The sequence below is a fragment of the Lampetra fluviatilis genome, chromosome 33 (assembly GCF_964198595.1).
Source record: "Lampetra fluviatilis chromosome 33, kcLamFluv1.1, whole genome shotgun sequence".
In the NCBI taxonomy this organism is placed as follows: domain Eukaryota; kingdom Metazoa; phylum Chordata; class Hyperoartia; order Petromyzontiformes; family Petromyzontidae; genus Lampetra; species Lampetra fluviatilis.
Window position 1 is genome coordinate 10,525,987 of NC_136307.1, and position 25,684 is coordinate 10,551,670.

The following is a 25,684-nucleotide window of genomic DNA, read 5'->3' on the forward strand; positions in this document are numbered from 1 at the left end:
AGAAAGAGAGAGGGCCCAGAGGCGAGGAATGGGTGGGGAGGAGCAGGAGGAGGAAGAAGAGGTGGGTCGAATACCCCCCCCCCACCATGCCGCCCCCCCCCCCAGCCACCTCCCTCCAAGCGTCTCGTCCGTCTAGTTTAACCTGTGTGGCAGGGGCGTCTCGTGAAAAAATGTTAGGGCAGCAAAAAGAGAGAGAAAAATGAGGAAAAGCAGGGGGGGGGGCAAAAAAAGCCTCCAGGATTAGTGGCTTAAGTACAGCGGAATCAATGGGAAGATAATGTGGAGCAGCAAGGGTTTGGCCATCTCATCTGCTGCCACCGCGATTTATGTTCTTCTATCTCTCGGCCAGACTCTAGCAATTTCATTAATTGATTTCTTTGCCGGCGGAGAGAGTTTGCTGCGAGGGCCCTTATCATTGGCAGGACAAAACAATAAAACACAAGTGTCACAACACAGTACCGATCGCGGCGGAGGAGGCTGTGGGCCCCCACGATGGGTCTGTCTGTGTGTGCGTGTTCTGCCCGGCCTGAACAATTGCAGTTGGTGCTGCTGCTGGTGAGGGTGATTTTAATTATATAAAAAAAACACGCGATTTACAATACAGATCATTCTCATTTATCCTGGTAAGTCGCGGATAAACCGTGCTTGTGAAAAGAAGATATGTATCAAACTGCAACTGCTGCGTCGGTTTTTTCGCGGTAGTAGCTCTCCGCGCTTGTCACGACGTCCGACGTTTTTGCCCCCCCCGCCCCATGCTGAGAGAAGGACGCTCATCGTTGCAGCTTGCAAGGCACCGGGCGGTATTCGCACGTTCTCATAGAGCGAGAGACTCAAGAGTTCGCGAGGAGGAACGACACGCGATCGGGAAGGCAACCGCGTGATAATCCGGCACCAGCAATTTCCCAAGCTCTGCAGTCCTGTATATATTAAGGAACGTCAAAGAGCTACACTTAGCTCTCATTGAGAAAGTCGCCGGCTTACTAAACACCCTCCACCCCGTGTTTTTCCCTCCACGTAAAAAAAAAACATTTGAAGTGCATTTTTAGTTTTTTTATGCATCCCAAATGTATCACACGGCCTTCTGAGAATAAATGTTTTTCGTTGCAGCAATCGGTGTTGCTGGCTGCTTGACGTTTCTTTCTGGGCTTGCGCTCAAAAAACTTTGGTATAAAAACACACACCTATAAATAAATAATTATTACACATTATTCCACGCTCATTGCTCTGACGTGCGCGCGCTCGATCTATTATAAGCTGCTCCTCTCACTCGTGACTCAGTGACCGGTCACGTTAATAAAGAATAAAAACACGCATCATTCTACGTGTTCACCGCCTATCCCCCCTCCACTAACACCCTCCTCCCCCCGCTTAAAAATGAGTAAATTTTAAATGTTTTTGCGTGATATTTTGTGCACGTTTCGCATTTTCGACATTATCCGGGCAAAGCCTCAGCTCCATGAGGCTTTGCGGACGGCGTGTAGAATTATTATTCAGTTAATACACACGGTGGTATTATTCAGGGCAGCCGCTCGATTGGAACCGCGATCCTCCGCAACAAACTGCGAACGCGCTTCCTCTGGGCCATGTTAGCAAGCATGAAGCCAATGCATGTTACACCTGATGCTCACGGTGATGGGAGATAGTGGTGGTGATGGTGGTGTCGGTGGTGGTAACATATCTTTTGCGGTTCCCATGAATTCTCATACCGTGGCATTAAAACGGTCAACACCGTCCGAGCATGCTCCCTGGTGGAACTCGGATGCGTTCATTTAAATGTCTGTGTTAGCTCTGTATGTCCCAAAAAAGTGCGCAAGGAAGCTTGGAGAGAGAGAGAGGGAGTGGTGAATGATTGGAATTGCACCGAGCGACAGCAAGAGCAACTCATGATTCAGACAGCGTACACAAGTTATGGAGGCGTCATTTCGAGTGGTAGGAAAAGTAAGTGGGCTTGGTAAGGGATGCATCGCGGCTCGTAGGAATGGCGGGCTGCGATCGAGACTAAAGACAGAGTGGCAGCCAAAGAGGGGAAACGCGCCCGAGAGGATGCCCGCTGTGTTGACGGAGAGATTCATATCAGCTCATCTTCAGGTGCTGGATGGTTTGTGACAGTGACACTGCACGGCCGTGACAAATGATGACGGATTTTGGAGGCATTCATTCAGCAGCGGATAGATCGTGCTTGACAATGCTGTCGACGATGTTGACGATAAACACGCTTACCACTGAACCCCCGGGCAGCCTCAGATCTTGCCTTTTTGTTTGCTACTTAAAAGGCTGCAAGATATGCCTTTGATAAATAAAGATATACATCTGTTGGAAAATAACAGCGTCTCGAAACGGTTGTTTTGAACGTCACAGAGAACACACGAGGCTGCCACATGCCGGCTCCGGAAAGTGCCGTGAACTCGGGGAATAATCGGCGGGGGAATTAGTTCCGCCTCGGCGAGAAAGCAAGTAGGTGTAACGTCTCGTAATTGAATTATACGACAATGCAAAACACAGATCGCACTTTCCCAGGAGTTCGTGAAGGCACGGGTGGGGGGGGGGCCGCGAGACCCTCTCCCTGCCTGTGACCGTCGCCGTTTTTCTGAGTTCCAAGTTTGCCGGCGTAACTCCGGCAAAACCGCATTGACCGCCGTTGACAGATGTCGAACTTGCGCGTGCGCGCGTTTTTGTTGTTGTTGTAGTTGGTGTTTGTTTTCGTCCACGTCCGTTGTTTGTGTGGCTTTCCCGTTGACAATTGCTAACAGAGGGCATCGCGGGCCCAGTTCCGCGCTTCTGGATGCACGGCTTCAGACGCTTGAAATAAAGACGCGGGCGCTCGTTTGGTATAATCGAGAAGTGATTCTTTTTTTATTTTACGTTGGGCAGTTCGTGTGTATGTATGTTTAACTTATTTCACACCGTACTTAGTCGACCGTGCTAATCGGAGGTGCGGAGGAAAGGACAACCAACTAGGCACAGAAAGCAGTTCTAGACAAATTAATTTTCAATCTAGATGGTTTAGAAGTGCATAGCTCCAGTGGCTTCCAGACGGCCGCAAAAGCGCATCTGAAAGCGTGACCGCCTTTGTTCGATGGTTAGCCAAGAGCTCCTGCGAGTAAGACCAGAGTTTGCGTGATGATAGTTTATGCACCTTGACGAGATCAGCAAGGTATTGTGATTAATTTGTGGCAAGCCAATGGAGCTCGGCGAGCACCGGACGGACGCGGTCAGATCTTGAAGTAGCCGTCATGACACTCGCCAAATAATTTTGTACACACGCTGCAGTTTGCAAAAATTCTCGCGTGTTATGACTGTGATCCCGATTAGGGATAAGTTGCCCACCTAACAGCTAACTTGACGAGGGGGAGATTCTCATAAAATATCACAATGTCAGACATACTCAGGATGGCGATGGTGCATTCAATTGCACGCGCGTGTGTGTGTGTGTGTGTCTTGAATCATCAATTTATTTCATATACGTGCGGTAATTTAGAAGACTCGAGATCATTAAAATGAAAATGACAACCCACGTGCATTATGGACAAATAAAATGGAACAAAAGCTGAAAAGTGGCTATTGAGCGTGGTGCGGTTGGGAGGCCTTTCATCCAGCAGTGGATTAACCATGGCTGACGATGTTTTGTTTTTTTAAACGATATTTGAATTTGACTTTGAGGTTTCCTAAGTTCCAGAACTTCTAAGCGACTCGTTTGCACGTCGATATTTGCACCGTACTAAAGTAAGCAGAGTAAATTCTAAATCTCAATAAATTCCGAAAAACATCGCTCCTTTGTCACTCGGCTTGTTCTCTCTCCCGTCTCGATCCCCCAACTCCCCCCTCGCCCCAACCCCCCCCCCCACCCCCGAGTCATACTTCCCCATTGCCCACCTCCTCCTCCCCTCCACCATCCATCCCAGGGCACTCGATCGGCGGCAGGATTGATCGCAGTCCGCTCGCTAATCAGGCGACCCTCTTTGATTATTTTTTGGAGACCCCCATTGTTTGTGCCGGGGATTCTCGAGAACGTTTGTTTATTCCCAGTTCACCCGGAGTTCACGGAGGAATCGAGCGGAGCCAGGGGAGGCGATTGCGTTGCGCGCCCCGGCGGTGCCACGTGCTCCTCGCACGGGATGAGCCTGTCGGAGCTAAATTATCACCGTCCATTTTTTTTTTAAGATTCAATCGGTCCGAGTGAATTACAGTTTGTTTTGCCCCCCACATCCACCCACCCTGGGTCGTGCGGTTTTGTAATTTCATAAATTTAAGAGTGGTAATCTCGCTTAACTGAAAAACACAATAACCCAGAGTGCTATTAGCACATCACTTATAATCATCGGGTGAATTTAATTATTTATTTGCTAACCTGCCCGTTTCTACACCGTAACTTATATCGCCGGCGTCATCACACAATCCACGATCAATCCAATGGTGGATGAAGCGGCCCCCTGCCAGCCACCACCACCAATCCACAGCCATCTCTCACCATCCTGCCACCCAGCGCCTGCACACCCACCAGCTGATTTCGTCGCTCCACCTCCTCACACCGGCCGTGCTCTCCCATCACCTCCCCTTACTTTGGCCGCAACTTCGCCCCCCCACTCCCCCCCCCGTGGTTCGTTTCAGACCGCAGGCTGCCGATCCGCTCTCGCCACGATGTGCCAGACAGGGCCCACCTCTCTCCATTTTCCTGCACAGCCGACGCGACGACCCTAACCTGCCCGCCCGCCCACGCGCTTTCCCTGATCAGCGCGAGCCGGCGTATCGTGCGGTGCACGGCAGCGGACGGTTGCAGTAAACATCACTTAACTTATTGACGAGAGGCCATACAGGGTTTCACTGCGGTCTTCCTTCCTGCCCTGGGCAGAATAGTGGACCAGGTGCCCCGGTATCAGAGATAGGGCCCTGCCTAAAGGTAAGCTGATCCCGCCTGCTAATGTTTGTGTTCCAAAGCTTAAGCCTCCCCCTCTCCACCCGCCCCCAACCCCCATCTCTAGTATCGAGCACTCAAACGCGAACACTCCTGGACATAATCCGGTCGAGCGCTACATTAAACCCATTAAAATGCATCGCATTTGCATACGTAATTAACAGAGCTGTTTGCTTTCATTAAGGCAGGCGTTTCACAAACTGCTTCACGTTGGAGTGTCAAGGATGCAAAGTTGATATCTATATTAATATTTTTTAAAACGGCAACCCAGATACAAAAAGCTCAAGGACTCGTTGGTGTGACGCGCGAGAGTTATGATATTGACTCAAATGCGTACAACCAGAGACGAACGGAGTCCACGTTTCGTGCGTGTGTGCCTAATACAGCTGCGATAATCTGATGTGCGCGCGACAAGTAAGGGATTCGTCTTTTTTACCCGCCCCGTAAAAAAGAAAGTATGAAAAAAAACTACGACGTTTACCCTTTCTGGCAATAAAAAAAGGTGCTATGATGTTCAAACACCAAATAGATTCCTCTTGCAAGGAATCAGTCACAAAGGACTTGTGGTGAGCATGCAAACAAAATATACTCCGATAATGTATACATTGTCTTTGAAGATGATTGGTCTACACCAGAGACAGCCTTCTTTAGGGCCCAGTCTCACCAGTGTCAGACCAGAGTACAGCGTCAAAAGGCGAACGGGAAAAAAAGCGTTGCTTTCTTGACGAGATAAAATGTGGAACCGCCGCGAACTTCAGCCACGTCGCCACGTTTCGCTGCCACCTATAAAACGCAACTCCTCTATTTACTTTGTGCACCGTGCCCGTAAAAAAAAGTCCATTGAATTAACAATACCGCCACGGATTCAAATCTCACAGCAGTGCAACAAAAGTGTTGGACAATGCTTTCAGGACGAATATTGCTAAAATGTTTTTATTTGATTTTATCTGAATTATATGTTGTAGTGCAATTGTCCATGACAGTATTCCATCCCTATTTGATTAATTCTACACTCCTGTGTTTGATCGTACGGTATTATATTCTTATTCGTGGGCACTTGAGCTACATGTATTGTATTGTTTGAAATATGTTTGACGCTGTTGCATTATTGAATGATTGAATTTCTCTACATTGGTCCGCCTTAGTTTTCTAGGCGAGACCTATATTGCAGCGCACAGCTGTTCATCTTTTTATTTACCCCTAGATCTTCCTTCGTGAACCTTCGTGAAAAAAAAACCGCATTTGCACGTGAAACAGGTGCTCAACCGACGATAATAACGACGGCGATTCAATTACCCGCCGAGCCGCGGAATATCGCGACGTGAAGCCGGTGGTGCACGTTTTAATCCGCACGTCGTCTACGTTATGTAATAACGCGCACCGAATTGCCCCGGCAGCGGATGGGGCAAACAACAAAAAAGAAAACATTATTTGGGTCTTTTGGTAAAGTCACGTAGATAGGTAAAAAAATAAACTACTAATATTTTTTTAACCTATCTACATGACTTTACCGAAAGACCCAAAGCATATGAATTCCTGCAGTCACGAAAGCTTCAAGTAAAGAAAAAAGAAAACGTCGGGCCGCGGAGAGAGATTCAACTGCAACGGCAGCGGTGAATAATTAAACGCGGGGCCACTACTTCCTTGCAATCGTCTGATTCCTACAAGCCACCGGGACGCGCGTTCACAGCTCACGGGGAAAACCGAGGGGGCCCTGCGACCGGCCCGCAGCACCCAGAGGGAAAGCGAGAGAGCCGCGTGATCGCTCGATCGCTCGCTCTCTTGGCGCGCCACGGTCGCACAAACGTCGCAAACACTCAAGATCAGTTTGCGGGAAATTATTATTTGTGTGCAGACGAGCCTGCCAAGTGCTTTATTGCATCCACCACCCCCGCCCGCCCCATGCCCTCCTGCAAGAAGAACTTCACGGCCGCCACAATGCGCCCACTAATTAGCCACGCTGAAAGCTGTAAAAATATCTCAGCAAACCAGTAATACTCCCGACATTTAAATATTTACACTGCAAATGGTGCCAAATAGATGCGATCATTATCTGACACATCTCATCAGCGGTTAATGGTGAAGGAAAAAAAATACCAGCCATGGGTTTTTTTTGGGGGGTTTGCTCCGACCATGAAAATGTGCAGAACTAACGCAGAATAAGGCTCCCGCTAATAGAACCGCCGCTATTCCCCTGCGAACACGACGCGACGAGCCGTACGCCTCAACGCAGACGTTCATTTTCACGCCGACAGTGCCGTGCAAAATATGACGGATCAAGAATTTGGTTAAAGCAATCCTCTCCGTCCGGCGTTCACGCACCACAAGCAGGTGAACGCAAAAAAAATGTGGTTAAAAACGCAGCGATATGGAAATGATCCATTTCTCGCATTCGCAATACATTCTTAACAAATGCAAGGCGGCGTTCGGACGTTTCGAATAATGTACGTCTGAAAGCGCTAATGACGGCACGGGGGTGAATTTTTCGAAAGCTGCGCAGTCTCTCTCACTCCGTGGCGTTTCGGAAGCGGCGGCCACTGTATTTGCCGTACAGTAAACATGGGCTGCCACTCAGTCTGGCGAGATGGCCCAGAGGCAAGAGAGCTTCACGAGTCTCGTAAGCACCGCCCACGCAGGCCCCCGGCGGCACCGCGCACGTTGTTAAACCAGGACAATTTGTAGAAAATAGCTCGGGAAAAAAATAAAAAATAACGCGCGCGCCTTAGAAGGGCCACGCGATCAGACAACGGCACTGGGAATATAGCGGCAGAGACGCCGGTCGCCGAGCAATTTCTTCCTGCCCGGGAGCCACCCGCGGCCACACCGGGGAAGAAGAACGAACAACAACAACAAAACAAAACGTAACATAATGCCGTCCCCAGAATTGACGAGAGGGTTCAAATGGTGCACCGCGACGTAAATTTGTACGCACAACATCCATCGATATCTCCCCCCGCCCGCCGCCCGCTCTCCTCCCCGGAGAGCCCGCACAGCTGGCACAACCGTAGCCCACGACGGCATTCATAACGCGAGGACCGACAAATGCAACACAACAACAGGAAAAAAAAACCACACGTTCCTGAGGGCCACAAAAGCTGCCACCGTTTCTTTACTTAAAAAGGAGCGGCGGCGCAGGTAAACCGCGTCGAGCGCGCGCGCTGACGGAAATAATTTTGTGTCACCGCGAGCATTGCTCTCATGTGCTCTCATGTGCGCCCACGCCGACACGGACCGACGTTTGGCAAGCGCAGAAAGAAAACGCGCGTGCTGGCAACGTCGTCGGCTCCGATGCGATACATTTTACGCCCTGGCCGCAGACTCCTGGCCCGTTGAATTAATGAGCACCGTGCGTAATGTGGAAGCTAATTAATTGACGGGGAAAAAATATTCAGCGGGCTTGCACACCCTCCCCCCCCGCCGCCTCCAAATTCGCTGGGTCACTGCAGAGGGGCTGCTCTGTATCCCCCCCCCACCCCCCTTCGTCTCTCCCAACCCCCACAGCCCCAGCACTCGGCTCAAACAAGCGGGGCTTCGCTTGGATAATGATGGCTTTGGTTACAAGGCCCCAGGCGATTTTCCCGATGTTCCTGAATTTGGCTTAGTAATGCAAAGATTCCATACCAGAGCCGATCGCCGGCAAGCGCAGACCCGGGCGATATCTGATTGCCGACTAATTTAACACAGAGGGGAGCTTTTTTTTTGCTGAGTACAGCAAGGTGAACTCGGGGGGGGGGGGGGGTGGAGATGCGGAGAAGCTTTGGGAGTTTCTGCTCCCGAATTGTTTTTCTTTAATTCTCGAAGCCTATCAAAAAATATTCGGACCGCGGAGAAATTTCGGTGTAATGTAAAAAAAAAATATTTGGGAAATGTTTTTGTTCTAATTTTAATACGCATACTTCCTGGGCCTGTGAAATGTATTCTCTTCGGCCAACAACGGAAGGGAATTTATAAAATCCGACCGTTTGTTATTTCACTGCACTGTAGCGGAAATGATTCGTCAGCAATTAAGTCTGAAATGAAATCAACCGCGTGGCGAGTCGTTGGGTTTGTTTAAAAAATAAATAAATATACATTTGCCTCCAACACAATGCAATTGTTGAGTCGTGCAAAATTATTTCTAACAAATTGTTCACAATCAAAAGCAACAACTTATATATAAAGATTCAATAAAGAAAGTTATTTACGGTTGGAAAAAAATTTAAACAAATTTTGGTTCTCACCCCCTCCCCCACACACCATCGCACCCTCCATGGCACCCCGACCCCAAAGAGTCGCGCTTAACATTAAACCAAACTGTTCCTTTCACACTGGGCCAGGCGCAGAGCATCGGGTCAACAGCGGCAAATAATGAAAGGTCCTCTCCTCCACCGGCTTTGTCCGTTTCGCCCGAGCCCTCTCCGCTTTCGGTCGTCTCAGCCGGGGCTTAATTTCTCGATGAATATTTACCCGGCCACTGGGAGACTGGAGGAGGCGGCTCTTGACTGGCAGCTACGGAACCCGTTGTTGCACTGTACCTCTCCTATGCTCCCACACCTTTGCTTCCATCCTTCCACAACCAGCCGCGTTGATCAGCGTGGCGCGGCACCGTCAAATTTACCCCGCCACGACCAGCGTGGTGTGGCGTGGCTGTACAATGTGCGTGTGAGCCATGATGGTCTTATGATCCATGACGATGATTCGGTCGAATTGACCCCGACCGGGCTTGAACTTTAGAATGCGAGGCGTGTGTTCTCACGACGCCGACACTTGACTGCGCCCTGCTCGTGAACGACGCGGCCGTGTATTTAGCCAGGACAGCCTCGCCGAGCCTCAAGGCTCTTTTTTTTCCCTTCCGGAGGGTACTGCCACATTGGGGACGTTTTGCCTAAAAGCGTGAATGGGGAGGCTTGCCTTGTATGCACGCATGTATGCTGGACTTCTTTCGCGCCATACGTGCGGCTTCGGATGACAGGCGAGTAGAGAGGACTCTGAGAAAGCCTCCCGCGCTTACGACACTCGCAGCTCCACACACATGGATGCGATGTAATGCTCTTGCTACCATCTCCATGCCCCCTCGCAAGCGCAAAGCAACAACACGTGGCATTCCCAGGCACGCTACGCTGCTTAGCTTCCGAGAATCTCATGAGATCGAGTGCATTCGGGGTGGTTTGGTCGTGTTAAAAAAAAAAGTATAGAAATGTAAGTTCCTTTATTTAGATATGGGAGAGAGCCTGCTGAGATAACAACATAGATATGAATACACACCTCTTTTGTAAGAGACGTTGAATCTCTATAAGGAAGGAATCGCTATCTTTTGCTACATCATTTAGTCGTGAGCAATTCTGCGTTTTTGGATTTGGGCCTGTGACGAAATACAAAGATCCCCCGTATAGCCTGTAACACACTGTTGGGGCAAGTGCTGTTAGCGAGCAGCACCTTTGAAGGCCGGCACAGCACACGAGAGTGTGGGTGGCCAACACCACGCCCGGCCGCCTTTGTCCCCCCAGTGGTGACGTTTACACCCTGCACCAGGTACTCATTTGAGGCTGAGTCGACCTAGGGGAGGACCAGGACCGGTCCATGTAATCGTCATCGATGTTGGCCGCGAGTGGCAACAGAACTCGGGTCGTCGGGTTCGTGGTGCAGCGCTGCACTGCCGCTCCCCACTGCGATACACGCACGCGTGCGCGCGCACGCAGCTCCCAGGACAACATTAACCCCGACACGCGAGCCACAATAGAGCTCTGGTGAGCCGCACGACATCTGTAAGAGGCGTTGCGGCCACTCACCGAGAGGGTATATAAATAAATAATGCCGACTCACCGCGGCGGCCACTCGTGGGCTCGTGAACTATATTATCGCGCGAGACGTAACGCGACAAAGGTAGCTTGAATGTCGATCGACTTCTATATTTCTCCACGCACGTAAAACAACAGACGCGACCGTGCGGTTCGTGCCGCCGCCCCCCCCCCCCCCAGAGAGACGAGGCCAGTGGCGGCACGAACGCCGGCTGAGACGCGCACGCCACCAACCCGTGGGGGAGCTGTCGAGAGTGCAGGCGGTGCGACTGCACCGGGGCCCGCAGGAGACCAGGCGCTAGGGCTACGGAGAGGAGGGAAGGCGGGCAGGGAGTTGGGAGGGGGCCCATTTAATTTTCTTTCACCAGGGCCCATGCCAACTCCAGTCTGCCACTGCCACCAGGCCACCTATCAATACAAAGGCGAAGATCCCCCCTGAAATGCCACAGAGGCTGCAGGGGGCAAGTGCTATTCGCATGACGAGGCCGTGCGGCCAGGACCACACCCGGGCTGCCTTTATCTCCCCAGTTCTGATATTTACACACCGCACTAGGTACTTATTTAAGGCCAAGTCAACCTAGGGAAGGCCCAGGTCGGTTCAGACAGCACCTGCCACCTAACATGAGCAGTGGCTTGGAATGAAACGCATGTCGCCAGGTTCATAGCGCAGCGGAGCAAACCATTGTGCAAATGCAAATACGCACACACGTGGACACACACCCACGCAGTCATACTCTCTCACACACAGACACCAGACTCCCATTTAGCCTTTCTACTGGGGCAAGTCCACACACAAGTGTGCGCACACACGCACACACCCACCCACACATACAAAAAACAAAGACAATGTTCCCCCCCTATAGCCAGATCAGACTGTTGGGCCAAGTGCTGTTAGCGAGCAGGGGGTGGGTGGCCAGCACCACGCCCGACCGCCTTTGTCTCCCCAGTGGTGATGTTTACACACGGCACTAGGTACTCATTTCAGGCTGAGTCGACCTAGGAGAGGCCCAGATATTCATGACTGGTATTGGCCGTGAGCGGGAATCGAACTCGGGTCGCCAGGTTCATAGTGCAGTGCCCTAACCACTGCACCACCGCTCCCCACAAGTGCACACACAGACACACACACCCGCACCCATTCGCACACACATACACAGCCACACACAAAGGTGCAAACAAATATACCCTGCCTGTGTGAGAGGCACATCGGCAGAACAAAACGTCACAGTGCAGCCTTCATGAAGCTCCATCTCTTCAGCCCAATATCATCACACGTAAAATTCATTTATCTCAATGTCAATCCTTTACAAGTGACAAATATGACCAATGCAAGATCGTGAGCATTTAATCCGCCGATTTAGCAAACGACTGATAATGTCGAATTGCAAGCCGCGTCTCACAATAGCAAGGTGCGACTTAAAAAATGAAAAATTAAGAGTCTACAATCAAGTTATCACCATTTAACAAAATCTCCCACATCTTAGCCCTCCCTAACTTTATGCAAAAAGGGGCAAACTTTAGTTTCGTGGCATTGCCGGTAAAAAATCAACGCACGGGCGCTCGCCACGTAGAGGCAGCAACAACAAAAAATAATTAAACGCGCTTCCACCAGATTCTCGTCCCGACATCGTCCGGCGAAAAAAGACGAGCCACGGCGATATTTTTAGCCGCCGAAAATTCCCCTGGCGTCGGGCAGCATCTGTGAGGAGCGAGGAGCGGCGAGCGTGTCACCTTGCCGGGCCTGGCGGTGCGCTCGCTGTGTGCCGCTGGGGGGCTGCCTCCACAAACCCGATGGCAACTTTAAAACAATAAAAATACGACGGGGGGATGTAACCTGGAACGGGACAAATGTTTGACCCCCTCTTTCTCTGCGATAACCATCCGGAGTGAATTATTGCAGTTAAAAAATAAAGACGGTTCTGACTGCATTGCAACTTCCGAAACGTTTAATACCGCCCTCCTCCTACCCACGCACCGCCCCCCCTCCTCCACTGCTGTAAGTTGGCATTTTTTTAGGTGCCTTTTGTTAAGGTGTCAAATTTCTTCTTTGTTGCAATATTATCATTTTGGGGGGGGGGGGGGGTGGAATGTAACGTGCGATCGGGGATTAACTACTTCTTGTTCTGTTTAATTTATTGTCCTTCCCCCACCCCTCCAGTCGGCTGTCTGCGGCGCGAAACAAGTGCAACGTACGTACACTAAACGAGACGCCTCGAGCCGGCCGCAGCAGCCGGGCGGCCCTCGCGGGTGGGATGCGGCAGTGGCCAGGAGGCCGAAAGGCGCCGTGAAAACAACAAACGGAGCGGCGGACAAAGGTGGACGGAACGCGTCCCGGAGGCCTTCCCGCCGATGGTATTCATCGATGGAATCAGAGTGTGCGCTCAGGTGCTCGTGAGACCGTTGCACCGAAGGATCACGGACGATGGTAGGCCCTTCATCCAGCAGTGGATTGACCGTGGCTGATCTTGATGATTTGATTGCCGCTGGTGGGTCGCTGGAGATTTTTTCGCGGGAGCTGTGTGGTTCGCAGGTGCCGATGCTGCTGCTGCTGCTGCTACGACTCCACTGATGAACACTCGGAGTTTTTGCGTTTAATGAACACGGCCGCCCATGAGACGGAACGGGGTAGCGCCATCCGGCCAGTATATAATGAGAGCCTACCCCATGTGCTGTAGAATAATACGTGTGTATATATATCTAAAATAAATATTAATATATTAATAAATAGTTCACAGTCTAAATATTAAGGCGTATAAGATGAGGCAGGACATGTCTCAGGCAAGGGACGATGGCCGGAGGTCGAGACTAACGATGGAGTGACAGCCAAAGGAGGAAAAATCCCCAGGTGTATGCCTCCAACACCCCCTACCCCCTGTGGAGATGGGGCGATGGAATCAGCTGGCGTGCAGGCGAGTTGTTACATCACAGGACCGTGAGAGATGGCGACGGCTTGCCGAGGCCTTCGACCGGCATTCTGATAGATTACGGACGACGACGACGACGACGACGACGACGATGATGATGACGATAAAAAAACAACTAATCACCCTCAAAAATCCAATGTTGCACTGCACTTCTAAGCTCCCACATCTCTACTTCCCCGCCATCGCCAACCCGCAGCGACCAGCACGGTGAAATGTAGTCAAATGACCCCCACGACCCCGCCTGGTGTGGAGACGCCCTCACCCAGCAGTCGATCGACAGGAATTAAACCTAAGCGTGCACACAGTGCAGCGTGCGGCTGACCGGCCGCATCACGCCAGGAAAGTGACAACTTGTGCCCGGCCTCAACAAGGTCAAACAGATCTGGTCACACACAAACGCAAGCACACACGCGGACACACAAAGACAAATATCCCCCTTATAGCCTTCAAAGTACTGTTAGCGAGCACCTATTAAGGCCGGCACGGTGCACGAGGGGGTGGGTGGCCAGTACCACGCCCGGCCACCTTTGTCTTCCTAAAGGCGATGCTTACACACCGCACTGGGTACTCATTTTAGGCTGAGTCGACCGAGGGGAGGCCGAGGACCAGATCACATAATCGTCACCGGCGTTGGCCTTGAGCGGGAATCGAACTCAGGTCGCCAGGTTCGTAGCGCAGCGCACTAATCAGTACACTACCTTTCCCTCACACAGACGCACGCAAACACGCACGCACACACAAACGCAGACAAAGCACAACTACGGGAATATAAGAAAGCAGCCGCTACTTTTGCTTTTTAAAAAACACCGAGAGATGAAAAAATTGTGCCTCTTAAAATCCAGCAAATATTAAAGTGATGTCGACAAGTAGTCCCAATGCTTTATTTCAGTCGGAACAGTCTGGAAAGCTGCTGTGGGAGTAGGTTTGCACGCCACGTCCGTCTAGTCCTATTCTGTCTTCATTTCCCCCAACGTTCCCATAGACACTCTCATGGGATTCGAGAAATGTAGGGTACAATAATATGGGATTATTACCTCGTGATCAGACAGAGCCTTACACCGATGATTGCTATCGTTCGTGAGCCAGAGCAGAAATCGGTACTCATCTAACTTCGCAACACTTTGGTCGTACCGATGCATTTACACGGCAATTAAGGGCGAATTACTTTATGACCCACTAATGTCAAATTATCATCACGCAACTCACTGGGTATTGTGGCCACATTTAAAGAAATTGTAACCGCTAAGGTTATGCCACGATCAGGTGGAAGTACCTGACCTGGGGGGCTCACTCCAAGGCAGCAGAGCAGCGTTGTGGAGAGTGTATCAAGTAGGGGTGCCACGGTGGCAAGATGTTAACTACCTTGCCTGATATACAAGAGGTCATGGGTTCGGTCCCGACCCTGACGCCTGTATATCTAGAGCATGCGTGTTCTCTCTCCCCGCGGTCGCGTGGATTTTTCTCCGGGTCCTCCGGTATTTCCTTCCACGTTTAGAAACAACGCGTGTTTCCAACATTTGGCTGCTAGAAAATCCCACGCAATAAGCCACTTCGTTTTCGATGGTCAGGTCGCTTGTGATAAAACAGCTCTACAACGAGCGGCATCCCCCCCACACCTCCGATTAGCATGGTTGGCGACGTGCGTTGCGAAAGAAGCTCAATGTACATACATAGCTCAGTGGGCCTTACCTGGTGTACGTTTTTGTTATATATATAGTTTAAAAACGAGGAGTGAATCCGCGGGTGCGTGCCGTGCGCGTGCCAGCGCGCCTCACCTTGCTCGCTGCTGTTGTCGCCACTCTGCGAGGCGAGGCCGCCGCTCGAGGGGCCCGGAGTACCGCCGGAGTGCGTGGAGAGGACGTCATCGTGGTCCCGGTTCCACAGCGACGGGTTCGGGGCCATCTGCGCCGTTTACAGATAAAGGGGAGGGAGGAACGAATGAACGAACGAATGATGGAAGGAGCACGTCGGCGAACAGGTAGGCAAGCAATCGCATCGACTGTCATGGTCAATCGACGCAGTTGTTGAGAAACCGAATGGCGAGGGTGTGATTTAAAATACTGGCGATCTGTGAAGAAGAGCTCCGTATGATACAGGTTTTTTTGGGTTAGATCGCGTAAATTAAACCCGCCACCACCCGACACAGCCAATTTGTCACGTAAACAGGGCGTGCCGATTCGTTGCCCGGCGAGCCGAGTTTGATTCACGGCCGTGGTTAACATCAGTGGCAGGTGATATCAAAACCCGTCCTAACCCACCCTCCCCCACACAACTGCAACCCCTCCACCAACTCAAACTTACAAATCGAGTGAAGTATGGTCAGAAAAAACACCCCCATAGCCACATAGCAAAGCCTTCTTCTAAAAGCGAACTGAGAATGGCTGGAACGTATTTAACGTTATACTGGAATACTCGGTACGTGTATGGCCGTTTTGTCTCTCCACTGCTGGATGAATGTCTTCCTCACGCCGTGCGGACCTTGGGGTTTCATTCGCCATACTTCACCATGCTGGTCGGTATGGGTTGCTGAAAGTCTACAAATCACTCGCCACCGACATTAGCCATGGCCAGAAATTAAACTCAGCTTACCGGAGGTTCACAGTGCAGTGGGCAATCCACTGTGCCTCCGCAGTCTCCATTATTATTTAAGTGATAACAACAATTTGGGAGTTGTTGAAAAGACTTAGCAATCGGCTTCCTTCTTTTACAAACGAGGCCCCGGGCTCTGAAGTGTTTTCGTTGATGCGCAACATCAAACCCCGGCAAACTGACAGAGCAACGAGCGCCATTACCCAGAAGGCCATCTGGTTGCTGACATCAAGCGTCGAGGATCGACACTGCGGTGCTGCTCGAGCTTAGCCCGTGAATCCGCGGTGGTTGTGCAAACACGCGCAGAAAAACACGCGCAGAAAAACACGCGGGCGCCGCCGCCACATTGGCGTGTTTATATATCGCATAAAAGAAGGCAATTAATGAACGAAGCAAGCCTGCTTCTCCAACAGACGTTATAGTTTGCGCGTGCATGTGGTCAGTGGGCACCTCGGGGCAAAATAATAAAATTAGGCTTTATTTATTAAACACGTCCTACCTCTAAAGAACGATATTTCAAACGCATAATAAAATAGTAAATATTTTCACTGATTTTTGCTCACTTGCTTTTGAAACTTTCCAGGCACTTTGCACCACTTTTATGAATAATAAACAAGCCAGTACTTTATAACATCCAAATGCCCGGCTCACAAAACATAGTATTTCACACGAGCCTCTGTACCTGCCAAAAAAACTCCACAACTTCTCACAACACAGGGCTGGTTGCAATTTTTTAAAAATGTGAATTAAAAAATAAACCAGAAGCTCAGGAATGAAGGGGAAACTGGAAGACAACATAATAGCATCTGTGTTTTAACCACATGCTGTTGTTCCATACAATGTCCGACGTTTTGCTCCGTGGCCTGAGAGTTTCTCCGGGAACAGAATAATTCAGTTTGCCTAGTTCCGGTTTCTGAATAAAGGTCCCAACACGTGCAGCGAAACGTCGGACATCGCGCCGAACAACACGTCGGGAGAGCTGTGCGGCACAACCGTGAACACCTACGGCAAGCAACAGCGACATAAAAGTGAGAGGTTATCTCAGATCATAACCGTCATTGTTTACCGCGCACATTTCATTATCCTCCGGCTGCTTATCAAGCGAGCAGCGAAAAAAAGGGCTTGCGTATAAAGTGAGCAGTGAAAGGCCCGCGTAGCCGATGAAAGTTTTACAGCCGCAATACTTGCGAGAGGTACGGAAAGTTTTAGGTTAGTGGGATTTTTTTTACTGAGAGGGCCCCCCTCCCCTCTCCCCCCCCCTTTTTTTTAAAGGAGGTGAGGTTAATTAGCACCCAACTGGCCGAGCCAAAAAAAATGAGACGACTGTGAGAACCACTCACGCTGCCCTCCTCCTCCCCACCGCCTTCCCCGCATGCCACAGAGCCCCTCCCGCACCCCCCCCCCACCACCGGCCCACCCCGCCGGCCTAACCGCAGCGCCTCCCACTCCATTCAGACGGCCAAACAGCGTTCAGTGGGAGCAATTACCCCGGCCACATGCCTGCAGCCTGCCCAGAGAAGCGAGGGCAGTGCACCACATGCGAGCCGGGCGAACGCCGTGGCAGTCCAAAACCACATGCCGCCGTTCGCTGGCCGGACACATGGGTGAGCTTTTTGGGAAACCTGGGCCGTGTTGGCTGCCACGGCGGAGAGGGCCACATGGAAATAAGGTATCGCCACCGCCGATGCCGCTGCCACCGCCGCCATATGGACATAAGTGCATGGCAACAACCCGTGTAAAGTTGAGTTATTGAGACACGCGGTGAAGGGTTTTCGCTTCGCTGCTGTGGCCTCGCCGAGGGCATTTCCCAGCGGGGCAACTGATGTCAGCTGTGGCAGGGAATCGAATTCAGGTCGGCAGTGCGCGAGCCAATATGCCACCGCCTCCGTCCCTTTAATTTCCGATGTAAACCTGTAGAGCCGGAGCCCCACAGAGAAGGTTACGGATCCTTTGAAAAGGCTGGGAGCTTCAGTGGCAGCCGAAGTCTCCTTGATGAAGCGAAATTCCATAAGAGTGTTTTGATAATGCATCACGAGCAATGTTTTTTTTATTCAACGATATGGGCCAATAATTCAGACACCAGGGTGAGCGGTGGCCCGCTGGCAAGCGACGGTGACGGGGGAACACTGCTCGGGAAAGAGGAAGACAACGATCTGATTGGACGTCAAACATAAAACACTGGACGGAACGGAAGCCGTCTCAGCTCAACGATGCAGCGACGGTCAGGGAGCAGCGGAGAGAAGTGGAGAGCAGTGGAGAGAGCGCGGTGGGGAGATATCGATGGAGGAACGGTCATGCCCCCAATGGCAAAGGCCAAAGGGAATAGAGGAAGGAGACGCAGTGTGTCCGACAATACTTTGCGTCACAGCCTCGGCCGTCGCTGAAGCTGCGGGTGCAGTTGCTATACCTGAGAGAGAGCGGCACATTTGTGCAGCCCAGCGATGCCATTCGTAAAGATAATTTGTCATTTTTATTCAAATAATTATTTATGGTCCCTTGCCAATCGACTGGTGGATGAAGGCCTCCCCATGCCTGCATCAGTCGTGGCGGTTGTGTGACCATACTTCACCACACTGGTCAGTGCAAGGTGGTGAAGGGTGAGATGGCATCCAGGACTGGGCCAGGTCATCACCTGCGACTGATGTTAGCTGTGGCCAGGAATCCCGATGTTCGCAACTCAGCGTGCTAACCAATGCACCGCCACACCATCTCTATAATTTCCAGGGTAAACTCATAAAGCCGACGCCCCATAGAGAAAGTTATGAAGCCTTTGAAAACAGCGGTAACATTTTTTTTTACTTTCATAAAAGTTAAACGAAATAAAGCGTAAATAAATAAAGAAGTAACGTGGGTCGAAGTTTTTTTCTTTTTTACCCGTCAACGGATCAATTTCAAATGGAACACAGAGTAATCCACTTAATTGGAGGTGATGTGCTTTGAGGATAAGGATTACGGCGTACAGCGTCTCGACATTTCTCGGAGCAAATTTTTTGTCCTCCTGGGCGTGTGTTTTCTGCCGACGCGAAGATGGGAACCAGATGACAGAGGGCAGGGAGGCGCGAGGTGCTCGGCACCGCACTCGGGGCCCAATAACACCCTCGGTAGAAAGAAGAAGAAAAAAAACCCACGCACGCTCCTCGAGTGGTGAGAGACCCTCAAAGCCCGGCACAAATTAACGCGCTGCCTTTACGGAGGGGAGTGGGAGGGACACCGCGAGCCGGACGCGTCTGCGTCCACTCAAGACAAAGGGGTTTAGTTTCGCCCTGGGTTTGCGACCCCCCCGGAAAGTATTTCACGCACCCGGCACACCGCATCCAGCATGCCTCTCTATCTGTGGCTCCTAGTCACGTGACACCTACCCGAGTCTTCCAGTGACCTTGAAAATATTTCCACACCTGCAACACCACATCCAGTAAACCTCTCACTGTGGCGGTTGGCTTCGAGTCACGTGACACTCACCCTAGTCTATCAGTGACCCAGCAAATATCCAGTGAAAAATTCAGCCCTGACCAAGACAACACGTGACGAATGCAGCCTACAAATACATAAAAAGGCCACACTTCTCTTTTGCGAGAGGATGCTTTGGACTGGATATGAACGCATTTTTCTGGAAACCTGAAATAACAATAATATAAACGTTTTCTTTCTTTCGTTTATCACTAAATTTGGAGCAGTGAAAATACAGGCCGATGGTGGCACACAATAAATGTTCCAAAAATAATTTATATATATTTTTTTCCCCTTTCCCCACACCAGTATTTTCTGAACGCTAACCTTTACATTACACGACTATGCAAACTTTGGCACCAAATGACATTTTGAAGTAGTTATGTTGACAAAGCAAAGAAAATATTGTCCATGTCTTCCAGGGCATTTCCTAGCACACGTTTTGTGTTTCAAATGACATTTATCTGTTTTAATAAGAAAAGGTAAACAAAAAATGGGTTTTAAAGGTTTGCATAATTTCAGTTCTTCCAATGAACATATTTGAATCGTGATTAGCTTAGCAGCATTTGCTTTGTGTCAAACGCGTCGATTCTGGAGAGACACACACACGCGCACGCACGAATATAGAGAGGCCAAACGACAGCGGAATTTGTTCGCCGTATTGCAAAAATAAAAATCGAAGGGCCGCGATGTAACGACGTCACGTCCTCCCAGGTCGTCTGCTGTACATGGGGGGGGGGGCAGGGGGGGGCGCAACCTCCTCTTTATCCCGCGAGAAGATTGCGCAATGACGAAATGCCCGAAACACATTTTCGTCAAATTGCGCTTGGTTATTCGCCGCCAAAGAGCCCCCGCGCGAAATTGCAACCCTTCAAAATTCCGCATGAGCTCACGCACTTGATCGCGTGACTTCACAGACGACCACGAGGAGAGGAACATGCCTTGGCAGCCGTGTTGTCAGGCACACAGTGTCCTTCTGGCCAGACTTCACTTTGCACATTTTAACCCCTGAGCTACAATTTGGCACGAGGTGCACCCCCCTCCCCCCCCCAACCGAGCAACCCGCAATTGCGCGCTACGAGAGTTGTCGGGGGGGGGAGCGGCAATCGTTAAACCCTACGGATGTCTCTCTCCGTCGTTATTTATTCCTCGCACGGACGTAACCTCGTTTTTGACTTGGACGACGTGGGGGGGAGGGGGGGCGGTGGGGGGGTAGGAGGTGATATTCTGTCTGGGCAATCCAACAAAAAAATGAAATAGTCAACACGTTCGACGACAACCACGTCGTGGCCTTAAAAGGAAATTAATGGAATGGGCGACGTTTCGGGCAATGGCCCTTCTTCAGAGCACATGGGGTGGCCGGAGAGGTGGCGACAACGACGAAAAATGGGTTTTTAATGCCGCATTAAAAATGTAAACGAACCTGTCTCTACCAAGGCGAAGGATTGTATGAAAAAAAAGTTGCAACCGAATATTTAAAATCATACAAAGCGTATCTACGATGAAACATTTATGGTGACAAAAATAAAATCCCCCCGCCGTGTATGGCGGCTCATAGGGGTGTTGGGGCAAGTGGTGCAAGAGAGCGCCTATTAAGGCTGGGGTGATTCTCGAGGAGGTGGTGTGGCCAAAGGCCGCGGCCGACGGCATGTTATTGCCGATGTTTACGATCCTCACCAGGCACTCGCTGAGGCCCAGGACTAGTTCGGACGTTACCCGTCACTGGCGTTAGCCGTGGCTGGGAATCAAGCCCAGGTCACTGAGTTGGTATTGTAGTGCACTGACCACCGCAGCGCTGCTCGCGTAAGATATCCTGATGTGTACCTGAACACGCACTAGTGGTGGTGAGATGTTAACTACCTCGCTTGGTCTACAGGAGGTCGTGGGTTCGATCCTGACTCTGACGTCTGTATATTTGGAATTTGCATGTTCTCCCCATGGTCGTGCTGATATTTCTCCGGATCCTCCGGTTTTTCCCTCCACATTTATAAACATGCGCTTAAGAGTATTTGGCTGCTATGAATTTCCACGTGATAATAATCCACTTCGTTGTCCTATCATTTGTGGCCAGGTCGCCTTACCTGGTAAAATAAAAATAGAACAGCACGTGCACGCTGCATTACATCCCGGGGAGACCCACAAATGGTTCAGCTGCCTCACCGCTGTTAGCGGTGGCTGAGAATCAAACCTAGGTCGGCGAGTTCGTAAAGCAGCCCGCTAACCACTGCACCGCCTCTCCAATATATTAACCACGTGTGTGCATGCATTCACACCGCAACTGATTTTATTGACCCCAGATTGATGATGGGCTCTGTCACGACTGAACCGGGATTTGAACTTGAAACCTTCCAATTGCGAGCCGCTTGCTCTGCTGGCTAGCCACGACAGCGGTTGTCCTATGCATTGACTCACCCCCCGCCATGGGAATGTGGAATTTCCACCACTGGCTAATGGCTGTAAACGGGAGACAAGTACCCCCTGGATGCTCCCTCGTAAAGCCTGAACAGACTGTTGGGACATGCGCTGTCAGCGAGTACCTATGAAAGCCGACACGGCACACTAAGGGGTGGGTGGCCAGCACCACGCCCGGCCGCCTTTGTCTCCCCAGTGCTGATATTACACACTCCAACAGGTACTCATTTAGGGTTGAGGCCCAGAACCCGTTCAAATATTCCCCACTGTCATTGGCCGTGACCGAGAATCGAACTCGAGTCGCGGGTTTGGCCACGCGGTGTGCTCACCGCTCCGCGCTTTTTTGACACGAACACAAAGAAAGGTAAAGATCTCCCGTGTAGCCTCAATGGACTTTTCGGGCAAGTGCCGTTAGCGAGCACCCCCGTATATATACACGCACCTACACACACTGTACGTTATGTCTTGAAGCACGACAGCGTAGCGACACAAAGGGCATGCGGGCTTCTCGTGCGCACTGATGAGCGGCAGAGCGACGTCCACACGGCACGCGAGTGAGGCTCTGTGATTAACGTTAATTACGTCAGCCACACAAAAAATTATTTTGAGACCGGGCGAGAGGAATGCAAATGCCAAGCTGAACTGTACGAAATCGTGGAGAGAGAGAGAGAGCGAGAACTCGGCTCACGAACAGAATGCAACACACGCCAACAGCGCTGCCACAGCCAACGAAAAAACACATACACAGAGAGAGAACTTGCTCAATGACATTTCTCCCCAAATCGCCGAGGAATGGGGACGTGGAACGTCTCGGAATTAAAATACCCCCGGCGGACTGCGATACGTACGACGATGAAATGTGGAGAGAGAGAGAGAGAAAAAAACCCACAACGGCTTCCGTGAGACGGCGGACGGAGGAGGCTGGGGCTGATCGTCGTACAGTGCAGTTCGTCCGACTGTGCAAAATTAGCCGCTCCACAGAAGGTTAAGCATGGGCGCTTGTGCATGAATGAGTAAGCTGATAATGTACAGTGTAACCAATCCCAAATCCAGAAACAACATGGAAGGGCTTTCGGTGGGGCTTTAGGCTTTACGGAGCCCACAGGATATGGGCTCAATGTGTGTGCTGGCTCAGCGAAAAGAAGGACCCTCTGCAACAACGTTGTGCTAAGCACTAAAAATCACCCACCCCGCCACCCCCCGTCACGTTTCGGACTAATAGGTCACATCGACAAAGTGTATCGACAGATAATATTTGCCCAATAACCCTGCCATGCTGTCGTTGTTGTTGCTCTGACGGAATTCGTGGTAATTTTGCTGACCTTTGTCTACCCACTGCTTGAGTGAAAGCTCCCCCCCCCCCACACCTCCACCCTCAACATGAGGTGTGGGTTAGGTGGGGGGCTGTTTGACCATACTTCATCGTACTGGTCGGCGTGGGACGGTGAAGGTGGTTTCACTGGCTGCACAGGAAGCCGGCACTGGTTCAGACATCACACCCCACCTGATGTTAGCCGAGGCTGGGAATCGAACTTAGAGCAATGGGTCAATAGTGCTCCTTTTTCCCTACATGATTATAATATAAATATTATTTTAAAAATACCCAGTGCAAAATCCGGTAAAACACAATTTTTGGGGGAATTATTATTGAGTGTGTCAAACATAGGTGCCCAGCGCTTAGCATCTGTAAAACACAATATCAGCGATTCAAATACACGAGGGCACACCGAATAAAAGTTTCACGAGCCGGATACACGCCGCACACTATTTGTTGATCAGGGCAATACAACTTCACGCTGGTTTTTTTATTTTTTAGAATAAAATAAACTCGTCTCTAGACGAACGTAAAAGGTGGCGGGTGGCGGTGGTTGCGCAGTGAGACCAAATTTAAACAACTTTCCACCGCCGGTGTGAGCGAGTGGTGGGGCGGGGAGCGTGGAGAAACTCCCAACAGATGGCTAGGAGCGGTGTTTGCGAGCGATTACGAAACTTGTTTTGAGCCGGCGAGATGATATAACTCGAGCCGTCTGAGAAGCGGATCAAACATCTTCCTGCGCCCAGGATGGCAGCATCTGCTCTCTCTCGGCCTGGGCTCCAGGACTCCAGAGGGTGAGAGACGGAAAACTCTCAGAGCAGGCCACCTGCACGGACGAGGCTGCGCCGTGGCTTCAAACGCTCGCAGTCGGAGCGGCCAGAGCAGCACATCAAACAAACGTGATGGAATCCATGCACTCGCCTCCAAACCATTTCACGATGGGCCTAAAATGACAATTACTACTTTCTAATGAATTCGGCATGCCGTTCCCAGCCCCGAAACTTGGGGCTAAATTGCCAGGGCTCGTCTTCTTGGCTCGGTCGTCATCGCCGTCATCGTTGCTGGGCCATGATCGATCTTCTGCTAGATATAAAGCTGTCGCCCTGACTCGCGGCCCCGACGATGGAAATATCCGCCCCAAGAACGGCCCGGCTATTCGCGAAATTGTGCAGTGAATGTTTCGGGTGTTCTCCAAGTTTACGCTTGTGTGAGCGTGGCATTCGGGATATACATTGTCAGTGGTGTGGATGTCGAGTGTGCAGGCGGTGCTACTGCATCAGGGCACAACGGGACTGAGGTTAAGAATAGGAGGGACAATTGGACCGGGGGCCCAATTTCATTCCTTGCACCGGGACCCATGCCAAACACACTACGCCACGCGATATGGTGTCACTTTTTTATTTTTTAAACCTTTAAAACTTTGTCTATGAGGGACAATATGTTTAAATAGGTGAGTACATGATATACATGTTCAAACACGCTGGACATTGTTCTAACATAGACATCCACGCACAGACCGTGTACGTTTTCCATATCAGCCTGTTATGAAAAGCGACGAATTATCGCATTACTGGAAAATTTCCCAATTTTCTAAAAATATCATATCACGTCAGCCACCCACGATAAATGAATGGCCACTGAGCAATGAGATGGCTTAATTTTGCGACATACAATATGGCAAGTCACCGATCTGGCGACGGATGGCACCTTGTCCAGAGTACTTTTAAAACGACGATAAAGAAAATGATTGAAAGAGAACACCCCAACGTATCGCTAATGGGGGGCTCGAATCTAACTAACCCGTGACCGAACGTCAATCCTCCCTCACCCGAAACGAGGCGCAACTTTTAATGAAGATGCAAGCGTGCCGATGGTTGGACGGACGGAGAAACAGAAGGGGCCCATCAATCCGGAAATAAATTAACTGTAGTTGATTCGCCGGTTTCCGCAGGAATGTGCCGCCCCCACCGATCGGATTTATTTCATCAGGGGGGAAATGAACCTGAAATATTTATACGCAATTTTTCCCACCCGTTAATGGCAAAACACTGGGCGCGCATGGATTAACGCGCGCTCAAATTAACAAGGTAGCCTCCAACACCAGATGCATCAAATTTTAATATTCGGGTCCCACTTAGTGGCCCTGACGAGCGTACGTATTTATAGGTTCCGCCAAATGGACCCGAGCCTGTAGATCACATGTGCTGCGACGGCGAAAAAGAGAAAACGGCCACCTCGGCTTTGAGGACGATGTTCTTATTAATGCGAACGGCGCTCGGCAGACTAATGCTTCATCATTTCGGCGGTT

At 50.7% G+C, this 25,684-nt stretch overlaps 1 protein-coding gene across 2 annotated transcripts in view; it reads right to left on the bottom strand.

Annotated features, from left to right (window-relative positions):
• LOC144944055 (homeobox protein Meis1-like) overlaps positions 1 to 25,684 on the bottom strand; it is an 85,028-nt gene that overhangs the window by 49,171 nt on the left and 10,173 nt on the right. For both annotated transcript variants that reach the window (XM_078872095.1, XM_078872094.1), the window contains exon 7: positions 15,389 to 15,515. In XM_078872095.1, coding sequence (XP_078728221.1) covers positions 15,389 to 15,515 — 127 coding nt within the window. The remainder of the gene's footprint in view (positions 1 to 15,388; positions 15,516 to 25,684) is intronic.